We start from the raw sequence: 12,578 nt of genomic DNA, 5'->3' as shown, positions 1-12,578 counted from the left end.
CTGCCGGGGGTTGTTGGGGATAAACTGTAAGTTTTGATGAATGGTAAATTATAAAATAAGTTATATTGTATGCTAGTGAAAGGAGTGCAAGTTCTGAACAATTTGTTTTAGCAACTTACTGGGGTGGAAGGTAAAATCTAAGAAATAAACAAACCACAGCTATTTTGAAGGTAATTTAGTACTGTCAGTTTGACTGTAAACATTTCTCTTTTTAAGTATGCAGATTTTCATCTTTATTTTAAACATAGCTCCTAGGGCAAATAAAAAAAACATTTCTATAAAATCTTCATTGAAAATTCAGGGTCAAAAAATGAAAATGTTAGTAACATTTTCCTTATATTCAGATGATAATTTTAATATAAATGTAGAGGTATAATTCATCGCAGTATTATTGGTAGTTCCAAATACAATGTGTAAGTTCTTTTTTAAGAAGAAATTTTCAGATAAATCTTTCTGAAGAGAGGTTTTGGATGTATCTTCTGTGTGAAAGCTAGACCGTGTCTTCTTCCACTTGAAGGCAGTTGTGCACAGACAGACTGCATGTGATAGTCAGTAGCTGCAGGTGCATCCCTCGGAGGGATCAGATGATAAAACATTGGGACTGCTTAGTTTGGGAAAACATTTAAGCTGAAGCTTTTAATAAGAATATCTCAAACTCATGTGTTGTCTTTATTCTGGCTAAACTGTTGAGATAATATTTTTTCCATAAATTTTTTTATAATGCAATCTTTAACTGCATTATTTAGGGAGGTACGACTTGGGCGAAATGGGGTAGAAGAAATCAAACAGCATCCTTTCTTTAAGAATGATCAATGGAATTGGGATAACATAAGAGAGAGTAAGTCAATAAATCTATAAATATTTCCATTCCATCACATTTTAAATCATATAAATAGATCCCTCCTTTGAAGTAACAATCATGTTTGAGACCTTTAATACTAACTCATTTTTAAATTGAGAGATTTCATTTCACATTTATTCTGTGGCAACATTTATAGCTAAATTAACATTTTCTCACTTTCTTAGCAAACTAATACATATTATTAGAATATTTCCCAAAATTTTGTTATGTTCATTTCAATAATTTTTCTGGTTGAGTTGGTCAGTATCGATGATTTTTCAGATTTGGGGAAATAATCCATTCATTGGAATTATTTGAGTGGATAAATCAGCAATTATGTTTGGAGACCATGCCCTGGTAAAGCATAGTGTAATAATTCAGTTCTATTTCATGTATATATGGTATTGATTCATTTTAAAGGTAAGAAGTATTTCTGCTTTAAAAATGTAGAAAATTGAGCACCCTAAAGAATATTTGTGCAACTTATTTCTGCTTGTAATTTTTAACACCTGAACAATATCATGCACCTTTTTTTAATTGTTTATTTTATATTTAAAACTGATCTCATATAGTAATAAATGGCAGCATTTCAGTTCCATGAAATGATAAAATGAAAGCTGTGCTGTTGAGATTTTTTCATAATTAACCCTGTATAATGCAGCATTTAATAATAACGCATATTGATACAAAAATGGGATGGCTTATGTGTTGGTTAAGTGAAATGATTTTTTTCTTGTCTTTCAATTAGCTGCAGCTCCTGTGGTCCCTGAACTCAGCAGTGACATAGATAGCAGCAATTTTGATGACATCGAAGATGACAAGGGTGATGTGGAAACCTTCCCAATTCCTAAAGCTTTTGTGGGAAATCAGCTGCCTTTTATAGGATTTACCTACTATAGAGAAAACTTGTACGTGATTAATATTTGAAATGTTATTCCTTTTAGAATCTGGCTATAAGATGACAGTACTTTTTATGAGATTGCTATATATAAGATAGTGTTAATGTGTTTTAAATTTTGAGGTTTTTCCAAAAGGATTGTTGGACAAATTATTTTAAATTTTATATTACCATTTAGTTTTTGAATATTATATTCACTTACTGAATTAGCGCAAGGCAATATTTTTTTAAACTCTTTATTACAATACTTCCATTGACTGATTCCCTGCCTAAATGGCTGCAATCGCTGAGGCTTGGTGAGGCTGAAGCCAAGAGCTGAGAACCAGGTTCCCCACATAGGTGTCAAGAGCCAAACACTTGGGCTGGCTTTGACTCTCCCAGGTGCATTCACTGAAAATGGATTAGAAGTGCAGCAACCACACTGTGACTCATGTAAAACACTGGCACTAAGAAGGCAGCTTAACATGCTGAAAGGCAATATCCTCTGTTCCTTTACGGAGACAGAATTAAAACAAGTACCTGCTTCACTTCCTGAAGATAGAATGTTGTCACTCAGTAAGGTAGAGTGTTATAGTGACCTTAAACAGACACCAAGGGAGTCTGAGACAGTCCATAGCTGGAGTGGCTATAAGCAGAAGTCAGGGTAGACTTCGGGGAAGAGATAGCCTGTTTAGCTAAGTCTGAATATGTCATACCTCATGTATTAGGTTAACAAGGCGTTTTGAATGGCCAAGATTAGGGGTCTGGGGTTAGGAAGGAGGCTGTGAACACACTTGGAGCAGGGTAATGTAGTCCAGAAGATCTCAGATGTAGGGCATTTTTACTGTATTATGACTTTGGAAGATTGAAGAGACTGATTTACTTGCCTATGATCTTTTCACCCAGCACAGAGGCTTTTCAATAAATACTGGTTAGCTGAAATGAGTTTTGGATTAAGAGAGTAGAATGGAATTGGAGTTTCAGGGAAGAAGAATATAACAGATTATTGTTATACACTCAGTTAAGGTGCTTTTGACTAATATGCACGAGGGGTCATTGCGAGTTGTTAAATAGTTGGGTGGGATGTTAAAGACTTCTGAGAAACAACTTTGACGGATTTTGGAGGCATCCTTGCATGGAATGATCAGGAGTGAGCAGCCTTCACAGTTGCTCAGGTCTCTAGTTTCTTAGGTGTGGGACTTTCATGCTGAGACTAGTCCCATGCAAACGAGGATGAGGTGGTCATCCTAGTAAGTAATAATGTGAAAACTGTCCACTGCTGGGGCCAGTGTGATGACCTAGGAGGCTAAACCACATGCGGCTCTGGGATCCCTATGTGTGCCAGTTGAAGTCGCAGCTGCTCTGCTTCTTCTGACCCAGCTCCCTGAGGAGGGCTTAGGGAAGCAGTGGAGGATGACTCAAGACCTTGGCCCTTGTACCCGTGGAAGTGGCCAGAAGAGGATCCTGACTCCCAGCCTCAGATCCACTTGGCTCTGGCTGTTGCAGCCATTTGGAGAGTGTACCATTGGATATGGTGAGAGAGAGAGAGAGTGTGTTTCTCCCTCACTCTGTAAAATTACTGCTGATCAAGATGAGTGTGTCATTGCCAAGAAAAGTGTGCATGCTCAAGCATGCATGTCTGCAGGCAAAGAAGGAGAAGGACCCATTTGAGGCGGAAGTGAACTAGATAATTGATACCTACCTAGGTAGGGGTCAAGACCCAGGGCTCAAGAGGTGTTGTCTTTGAAAATGTGTAGAAATGTGTATTTCTAGAAGATGGGGTAGAATAAGACTAAAATTTTTGTAGAAACGCAAATGTAATGAAGAGAAATAAAATATAGTTTTATTTGGGGACGCTAGTTCCAACAAGGATAAAGATTGGATCATCTGATAAAAGGAGAGCCAAGAAGAGCTTAGCATTTTGAGACGTGGAAAATGGTGTAAATGTCTAGAGGAAAAAGAAATTATGATTCATTCAATAATACGTAGATGCAGAAAGGAAAAATCCTATGTGGCTGATGTTTAATAATGTAGTACAGCAATGCAAATAATGGATTAACATGAAGTACAAAATAATTTATTTTTCTTCTGCTTTCTTCTAGGTTATTAAGTGATTCCCCACCTATTAGAGAAAATGAGTCAGTACAATCAAGAAAAAATGAAGTATGTGTAAGCTTTTACCCAGTTACTGCAGTCACATGTGCATGTGCTTTAGTGATAACCCACATTTTATTGAACGTTCATTTGATACTACTATTTGTATCATGAGATAACTTTCTTTGTGTGATTAAAGTAGCCTAATGTTGAAATAATTCATTTAAGACATACTATATAACAAAGAATTATGCATGTCTTTAAGCTTAAGTTAGTAGCAAATGTGCTAGAATATTTTATGATCACTACTATACTAGTTAGGAAATCTTATCATCAGAGCTGTAAGACATAGAAATAGAGAACAGAATCATGTTCTAAGTTCATCTAAGTTTCTATAGATAATACTTTGTTGATCTGAGTGCTCTCTGATCTTTCTAATTTGTAATCATATGCCAAGCTAAATTGTCCATGTATGGAGGCAACCTCACCAAATTGGGGAAAATGAAATTAAATGACAATACTGAACATTATTTCCTTAAACTTAAGGACAGCGTGTCTGGATGGTTTTGTTAAGATTTGTGTTTTAGTTAATTTTCAAAACAAAACATAAGCATTTTAATGTTTTTTGTGTTTTTTTTCTGTTTGAACTAGGAAAGTCAAGAGGTATGTTGGTGCTGTCAAAAATATTGAAAAACTAAAGAAAACTCACCATTCTAGCGATGTTGTAATGTAGGCAGAGGCCACACGGTGTTGGGAATACCACATCTACCTAGGAGAGATGGTCCCGAGCGTTTTCCTCCTGAGTATCCCTTTTATTCTTGCTCCTTTGATTCTGTTGTTTAAAATGCATAGCGTATTGTTTCCTTTTTGCGTTTGTGCAGGGTCTGATAGATCTTAGTAGTGGCTGTGCTCCACGTTGACCATGTAGTGTCACCCAAAGCAGCTCAACGTGACCAGACTATTAGTCTGGGTATTTTTATTATGGGAAAGCAGAGATTTTCTTAAGATCCTGAATTAGTTAAGAAACACGAACAACCTAATTCCTAGAAGAACATCAGCATTGGGTGATGATTGACATTGCCACTTACCGGCTCTGCTCGACCTGAGTATTCATTTCCTTTGGATTGTTTTTTTCTGGTAGATAAAAATCACCACCTTTGGTGGCTTTTGTTAGATTGAGATGTTAAGTGCCTGTCATGGTGAAGCATCTCAAGCATCACAGAAACTCAGACAAGTAAATCCTTTTAAAAGGAAATCATGTTGCAGAAATGGATTATGTAATAGTTTCTGTAATTTTAAGTTTTTTGCTGACGTGGCTAGGAAAAGCTCCTGATGGGATGACTTGTAGTCAATTATCTGTCATTTCTTCTGAAGAGTCTTTGATACAGTTTTCCTCACAGTGCTCTGTGCACCACTGTGCAGGAAGATATGAAATACAAGAGTTTATGTTCTTTCTCAGAACAGTTGTTTTTTCAGTTCAGTGTTTATCTCATATGTAAGCCTTTTATCTGCATCTCATAAGGGCAGACGGCAACCGTATTTTCCAATAAATATTCTGTAGAAGAGGACTGAGGTATCAGAAATGATATCCTTTATTTATGATGAATTTGGCATAAGAATCCTGCCATAATTTCAGCTTCTCATTTGTGTTTACCGTACATAACGTGTGCCCTGAGTGAGAAAGCCAGAGATGGTGGAATTAAGAAGGTCCAAGCACTCTGCCAATGTGGAGATTGTATATGTATTAAGTGGAAAAACAAAATAAATTTGCCCTTGTTTTCTTTTAGCCTCCCATCTTTAAACATGGTCAGAATTTTTAATTACAGTTTTTTGGGTTTTGATAGATTCAGAAAAAATTACATGCACTAGAAGAACACCTTAACAATGAGATACAAGCCAAAGAGGAGCTGGAGCAGAAATGCAAGTATGTCTTCTAGATAAATACTACATATTAAATTAAAGCTCAAACATTTTATTAAAATGGAAAAATTACACAGTAATTCTTTTTATTAAAAATCAACTATTAAAAAGAATTATTTACTATTTCTTTTTGAAATTCCTTAGGTCTGTTAATACTCGCCTAGAGAAAACAGCGAAGGAGCTAGAAGAAGAGGTACGGTTGTCCTGTCCTTTCGTTAGCACTTTGGCTAGTCAAGATTTTTGCTATGTGGTTGACCTACATGGTTCTTTTGATACCTTGGTCATGGCTATCTCGATGTGTATATAGTAAAACCCACCTTGTGTTGCGGGAAAGAGTAACGTTACAGATTAGCTTCTGATACCTCGGCTTCATTCACTTATAAGTTTGCAGATTTGAGTAGGTTTAGTGTGCGTAGATATTCCAAATAAATGTTTGCATTTATATTGTGGTTAATGGTGTGGTTTAAAAACAGAAAGTGACTGGCTTTTTAAGTTGGCATTTGTAACATTTTGATTAGTAAATAGTATTGAGTACTGATGGTTCAGCAGTGATGGGAAATTACAGAAAGGTAATCTTTCAGTAGTAAATAAAACGCTCATGGTTTTGGCTGTTTAACAGTAGTGTGCTATTTGATAAACATGAAAATACTTTTCCATCTTTAAAGAAGTAGTGACATCTTTTTGAGGTCTCATTTGTTTGAAATAACTATTTTTTGTTCGAATTTTTATACCTACATCCTTAAATAGTAACTTTAAGCATTATTTCAGATTACCTTAAGGAAAAATGTGGAATCTGCATTAAGACAGTTAGAAAGAGAAAAGGCGCTACTCCAGCACAAGAACGCAGAGTACCAGCGGAAAGCTGATCACGAGGCAGACAAGAAGCGGAATCTGGAAAATGATGGTTTGTGATATAGAACAGTAAATGCTTATCAAGAAAAAAAATGAAAGTGCATATACATGTGTGTTGTGTTGAAACTTGTGACTGAACTTCTTTTAAATCTTAGTTAACAGCTTAAAAGATCAACTTGAAGATTTGAAGAAAAGAAATCAGAACTCTCAGATATCCAATGAGAGAGTGAGTCAACTCCAGAAACAAGTAAGTGGATCTCAGTTTGCAATAAGTATACTGAATTTTATTTATGACTGCAAATTATTTTAGATCCTTGTTTATTTTAAGTAGTTCATATTGGGTTAATAAAGTAACAAACTTTCATATGTACTTGTGTTTGTTGTTTGATTTTGATTGGAATGATAGCTGGATGAAACCAGTGCTTTGCTGAGAACAGAATCTGATACTGCAGCCCGATTAAGAAAAACACAGGCAGAAAGTTCAAAACAGATTCAGCAGCTGGAATCTAACAACAGAGACCTACAAGATAAAAACTGCCTGCTGGAGACTGCCAAGTTAAAACTTGAAAAGGAATTTCTGAATCTTCAGTCAGCCCTGGAGTCTGAAAGGAGGGACCGAACTCACGGATCAGAGATAATTAACGATTTGCAAGGTATTAGAGAACATGTGTGATGATTGATGTAATGAATATCTAAGTACACTACTACTACTGAGTTTCATGATGATATTGCAAATATATTGATAAAAGCTTTACGAGGGGAGGTTTAACTTTTAAAATAGTGTGAGTGTCCAACTCAGTGTAGGGAATTAGGTTCCAGCTAAATTAACTAGAAAGTGCTGTCACAACTCCTGCCCAGAAATAACAGCTCCAAAATATGAGGTAGTTACCAAATATTTTAATTGAATTTATATGCTATATGAACTTACTATCTTGAAAATGTTACCATTTTTAGGTAGAATATCTGGCCTCGAAGAAGATTTAAAGAATGGCAAACTCTTAGTATCAAAAATAGAAGTGGAGAAGAGGCAGCTTCAGGAGAGACTCGCAGATCTGGAAAAGGTAAAGTCTACTTTTATGTGTAAGAAAATCATCATAGAGCTTCAGATTAGGAAAGTTGCCTTGAAATGAAAGAAGTCATTAACTGGAATATTTTCTCATATTCTAGACTCTGGAATGTTGACTAGTTGTCTAGGCAGGGTTCCCAGAGCACACTGCGTGCGGCCTGCAGTTTGCCGGCTCTCCTGAAGGAAGGAGCTTGGCTGGGTTGTGGGTTATGAGGAGATATATAGGAATGCAAGTCCCACTATTGTTTTGACTTAACATATCTTTAAAATTCTATAATAGGAAGTCATTTTGTTTCTGGGCATTTAGAAGTTATCCTTAAAAATTCTGTAAGCTAGGGATGCTTTCTAGGTTCTGTTCAGTTATTTTCTTTCACTTATGTCTTCATTTAAGTTTTAGTACATGGTAGAAGTATCAGGATGCAGAAATTTTATCATAATCTAATAGATGGTTTTTAAAATAGTGATCAAACACACAGGTGATTCTAATACAGCCTGGCAGATAGAACAGTAGTGGAGCAGAGGTGCGGAGATTGTTGCAGGAAGAGCAGGAATTAAAGGACCAAGTTTACTATCGCATGGAGGAGGAGAAGAGGAGGGAAGACACTGGGCACTGATACTAAATCTGCTAAAAATTTGTTTGAAATTTTTTGAAATTGTGAGCCAGCCTTTTTATTGATAACTGCCTATTTAAATCTTGAATAGGAGAAGAGCAACATGGAAATAGACATGACATACCAACTAAAAGTGATTCAGCAGAGCTTAGAACAAGAAGAAGCCGAACACAAGACCACTAAAGCACGGTTAGCAGATAAGAACAAGATCTACGAGTCCATTGAAGAAGCGAAGTCAGAAGCCATGAAAGGTATGCTTCTTTTTTTTTTTTAAGATTTATTTCTTTTTATTGCAAACTCATATATACACAGAAGATCATCTTGATCTGTGGAAATCTAGTAGTTGCTGCCACTTCCTATTTTACTTCTTTATCTGGGGAGGGGGAGAGAGGTCTTCTAGTAACAGCCCACTTGCCAAATGCCTACAACAACCACAGCTGGGCCAGGCTGAGGCCAGCTGAGAACTCCACATGCCTGGGCCTCATCCACAGCTCTCCAAAGCGCACCTGCAGAGAGCTGGACCACAAGGGGAGCCTCAGAGCAGAGAGGAAGGAAGCTGGTGCTGCCTGTGGCACTCAGGCTCCATGTGGGCACCAGTACACTGCCACACTTCTGATCCAGCTCCTTACCTGGGACCTTGCAGCCCCCTGGGAGACCAGGAAGAAACTGCTGGCTTCTGGCTTCAGTCTGATCTAATCGAGGCCCTTGAGGACACCTGGGGAGTGAAAGACAATGAAGACCTCTGTCTCTGTCTAACTTTGCCTTCCATATATTAAATAAACAAGTCAGTCTTTTTAAAAAGATTTATTTATCTTTATTGCAAAGTCAAATAAACTAAAGGAGGAAGAGAGTCAGAGAAGATCTTTCATCCAATGATTCACTCACCAAGAGACCACAACAGCTGGAGCTGAGTAGATCTGAAGCCAGTAGTGAGGGGACTCTTCCAGGTCTCCCAATCAGGTGCAGGGTCCCAAGGCTTTGGTCTGTCCTGCACTGCTTTTCCAGGCCACACACAGGGAGCTGGATGTGAAGCGGGGCTGCCAGGATTAGAACTGGGGCTAACATGGAGTCCTGGCGCATGCAAGGTTGAAGACTTTAGCTGCTAGGTTACTGCACTGGGCCCTGTTTTCTAAACTCAAAACTTTGAGGGACCCAGTACAGTATCCTACTGGCTTCAGTCCTCACTTTGCACACACCAGGATCCCATACGGGCCCCAATTCATGTCCCAGTGCCCTGCTTCCCATCCAGCTCCCTGCTTGTGGCCTGGGAAAGCAGTCAGTGACGGCCCAAAGAATTGAGACCCTGCACCTACATGGGAGACCTGGAAGAAGCTGCTGGCTCCTCGCTTCGGGTTGACTCAGCTCCATCTGTTGCAGCCACTTGGGGACTGAATCTGGATGAAGGTGTGACATTCCAACTAGAATTTTGACCACTAGACTCAGCACATGCCCCAAGGTGTGCAATGAACAGCTTCTTAGTGGCGCATAGAATTCAGAAGTATAGTAGCTGTCTTCCCCGCTACATAATAAAGCATCGTACAATATAAAGCTAAACTTAGCATACCTTTATTTTCCCATGGTTTCTGTCTGCCGTGGTGTCAGAGCTTCATGGCTGAGTAGTTCAGATTTGGGGTCTCCTCTTGGGTGTAGCTGAGGTGTTAGGTGGCTGTCAGTCTCCTGGTCTGCTCCGGGGGCTGGAGGAGATGCTGCCCAGGTGCTTCACTCTACTGTTGGTAGGAAACCTCAGTACTCAGAAACATCATCCCTGCCTCATAGATGAGGCTCTCCCCCCACAGCACTGCCTGAGTGTCCCCAGAGAGTGCGAGCATTAAACTGCAGTTTTCCAGGGCCTGGTCCGTGTCACAGCCTCGTCTCACTTCCACTACAGTCTAGTTAGAAGCACTGAGTTTCCAAGTTTAGCCCACATGGAAGGGATGTACCTTTTTTTTCCCTTTTTTTTTTATTTTAATAATCTTAGTTGATTAGGGTACAAAGGGTCAAGGGCTACAGGGTGAAAGTGGGTAATACCATTGTTTCCACGCTAATATTATCATTTTCCCCTGTATCTGGGGTTAGGGCAGTAACAAAGGGAAAAGCCCCACCCAACCTCCCACCCATCCCCGATCCTGAACCGGAGGCGCGCTCCAAGGGTCCTGTTCAAACAGTTTTGATAGTTCATTGGTTCTGGGTTGCTGCCAATCTCACAGTTCCCATTGCAATGAAACCTATTCAAAGTCTACTGGCTGACAGTCTCTTGATGGGGTTCTAAGATCAGCAGTTCAGTTGGAGGGATCTCCAAAGAAACTTCATCTGAGATGATCTCAGATCTGATTCTTGAGTGAGTTTGCTAGCATAGACTCCAACACCGTCCACCACACCAATCAGCTTATGCACATGCTGGTCGTTGCAGTTGCTGGGTCCGTTCTGTTTCCAGCCCCGTCTTCCTCGTGAACCAACGGGTATTGTAGTCCAGCTCGATCCTACCCACTTCATACTTGGTCCTCATGCAAACCAGTTGGAGCTGCAGCCTAGTTGGGGCGACTCCCTATAACCCCCACCAGTTCTGTCCCCTATCCTGGTTCCCATGCTTGCCAGTATGTACCGCAGGCTTGTCCACTCTGTCCCACATCCCATTTAGCTCTCGCACATGTCAGTGGACATTGAAGCCTAGTTCAACCTGACCAACCTATTATCTAGCCCATACACCTACTGGCAGGTGCTTTTCTGTCTAGCCACCCCTGTCTCTATCCTGGTTTTCGTGCTGTCCAGTGAGGGTGGTAACCCTGAGGGAGGTGCCCACTATTTCCCTTCTAGGCCACACCCGCTCCCAGATTATACAGTCTCCAGGTGGTTCTGGCATTTGACTTGACAGAATTAGCTGCGAGTGCCAGCCTCTTCCAGCTAATGCTGTGGCTAAACCCAAACAACCCTCAACCACTCTAATTTTTGCTTGCACCAGTCGGAACAGTCAGCCCACCGTGACCCTTCCCTTTTCTAGCTCACATGAGGCCCACAGGTGTTATAGCCCTGCCTAGTCTGAACTGCCCCCATCCCAACTCACGCTTTCCAATGGAAGTAGTTGTCCAGCAGGGGAGCCCACGTTCCCCTGTCTGCTTTGCCTCCTCCCCCTGATTGTTAAATGTGCTGTTTGGGTGCTGCAACCACATCTGATATGGCTCATCTCACCTTGGCATTACTTATTGTGTACTGGTATGTGTTGCAACCAAACCTGGCTTGACCCACACTCTGTTCTGGTGCTCGGATTCACCAGTAGGTAATGTGAACAGGTTCAGCCTGGTCTGCCCCCAACACATGCCATGTGTATGCCAGTGGGATAATTTCCATTGCCTGTTCTGGGTTGTTCTCTATTGTGCTTCTTGCGCTTACCTGCAGGGACTGTGTCCTGCCAGAGAAGTTGCCCAGGCTCCTCCATCAGAACCTCTCCCCATGCCAGTTTTTGTGCATACCAGTGGGTCCATGAGCCAGCCCTACTCAGTTCACCTCCTGTCCTAGCAGGAACAGTGGCTTTTCCTGTCTAGCCTTCAACCCAATCTGGTTCTCACTGTTGAATGTTTCAACCCAGCCATGGCTTTTCCATGCCCCCATACAGCTCACACATTGTTCAGTAAGGGCTGAGACCTAGCCTAGTCTGTCACACATCTCTTTCCCCGGTCCTCCAGAGCACCAGATGGTGTTGGAGTCTGGCCTGGCTTGGTGCTTCCAGTCCCAGTCCACATTTGTGCCAAGTGAGATTACAATCGTATCCTGATCAGAATGCAGCCCCAATTCCAGCCCATGTGCTCCTTGGTGGGAAACTCAACCCAGCTAGGGTGTCCCTTTAGTTCCCCAACCAGGTCTATTCCCAGCCTTAGATTACTTGCAGGCTGGTGGTTGTTCTGTCCCAGCTTGGCAGAGCCCCTCACTTGTCCTGGCTCCTTGGATGCTGTGGGTTAGTGTCTCTGCCTCACGCAGATCAGTAGGTGCAAGGAACTACGTGGCATGACCTGTGCTCCAACCTGATTTCTGTTGTTTCTTGTTTAAGGTTTGTTCAGCCCTGCCCATTCTGCCCCCTTCCAGTGGCAGCCCGGCCCACCCCACATCCTGTTTAAAGATGCACATTTTGGTGCTGCTGCCTTGACCTACCCTGACTGTTGTGGGTTCCTTTACCCATGAGAGATGGCAGGTGGCATGGTCACACCTAGCTTAGACCATTGCAACCCCAGCTTGCGAGCTAACCAGGGGGACTTGTATTCCAGACGGTTGGGCCCACACAACCCCACAGAGTCTACCCCCAGACCAAGTTCTCTTGCGTGCTGG

At 40.9% G+C, this 12,578-nt stretch overlaps 1 protein-coding gene across 1 annotated transcript in view; it reads left to right on the top strand.

Moving 5' to 3' along the window:
- ROCK2 (Rho associated coiled-coil containing protein kinase 2) overlaps positions 1 to 12,578 on the top strand; it is a 146,624-nt gene that overhangs the window by 107,503 nt on the left and 26,543 nt on the right. Inside the window, exons 8-18 of the mRNA XM_040992831.1 lie at positions 747 to 838; positions 1,590 to 1,749; positions 3,821 to 3,881; positions 4,464 to 4,475; positions 5,657 to 5,736; positions 5,877 to 5,925; positions 6,501 to 6,636; positions 6,740 to 6,831; positions 6,991 to 7,237; positions 7,539 to 7,645; positions 8,353 to 8,512. Of these exons, the coding sequence (XP_040848765.1) occupies positions 747 to 838; positions 1,590 to 1,749; positions 3,821 to 3,881; positions 4,464 to 4,475; positions 5,657 to 5,736; positions 5,877 to 5,925; positions 6,501 to 6,636; positions 6,740 to 6,831; positions 6,991 to 7,237; positions 7,539 to 7,645; positions 8,353 to 8,512 (1,196 nt within the window). The remainder of the gene's footprint in view (positions 1 to 746; positions 839 to 1,589; positions 1,750 to 3,820; positions 3,882 to 4,463; positions 4,476 to 5,656; positions 5,737 to 5,876; positions 5,926 to 6,500; positions 6,637 to 6,739; positions 6,832 to 6,990; positions 7,238 to 7,538; positions 7,646 to 8,352; positions 8,513 to 12,578) is intronic.

The sequence above is a fragment of the Ochotona curzoniae genome, unplaced genomic scaffold, assembly GCF_017591425.1.
Source record: "Ochotona curzoniae isolate NIBS_2020 unplaced genomic scaffold, NIBS_Ocur_1.0 contig_883, whole genome shotgun sequence".
NCBI lineage: Eukaryota > Metazoa > Chordata > Mammalia > Lagomorpha > Ochotonidae > Ochotona > Ochotona curzoniae.
Note: the sequence above shows the minus strand (reverse complement) of the source record. Positions and strands in the feature narration are given on the sequence as shown.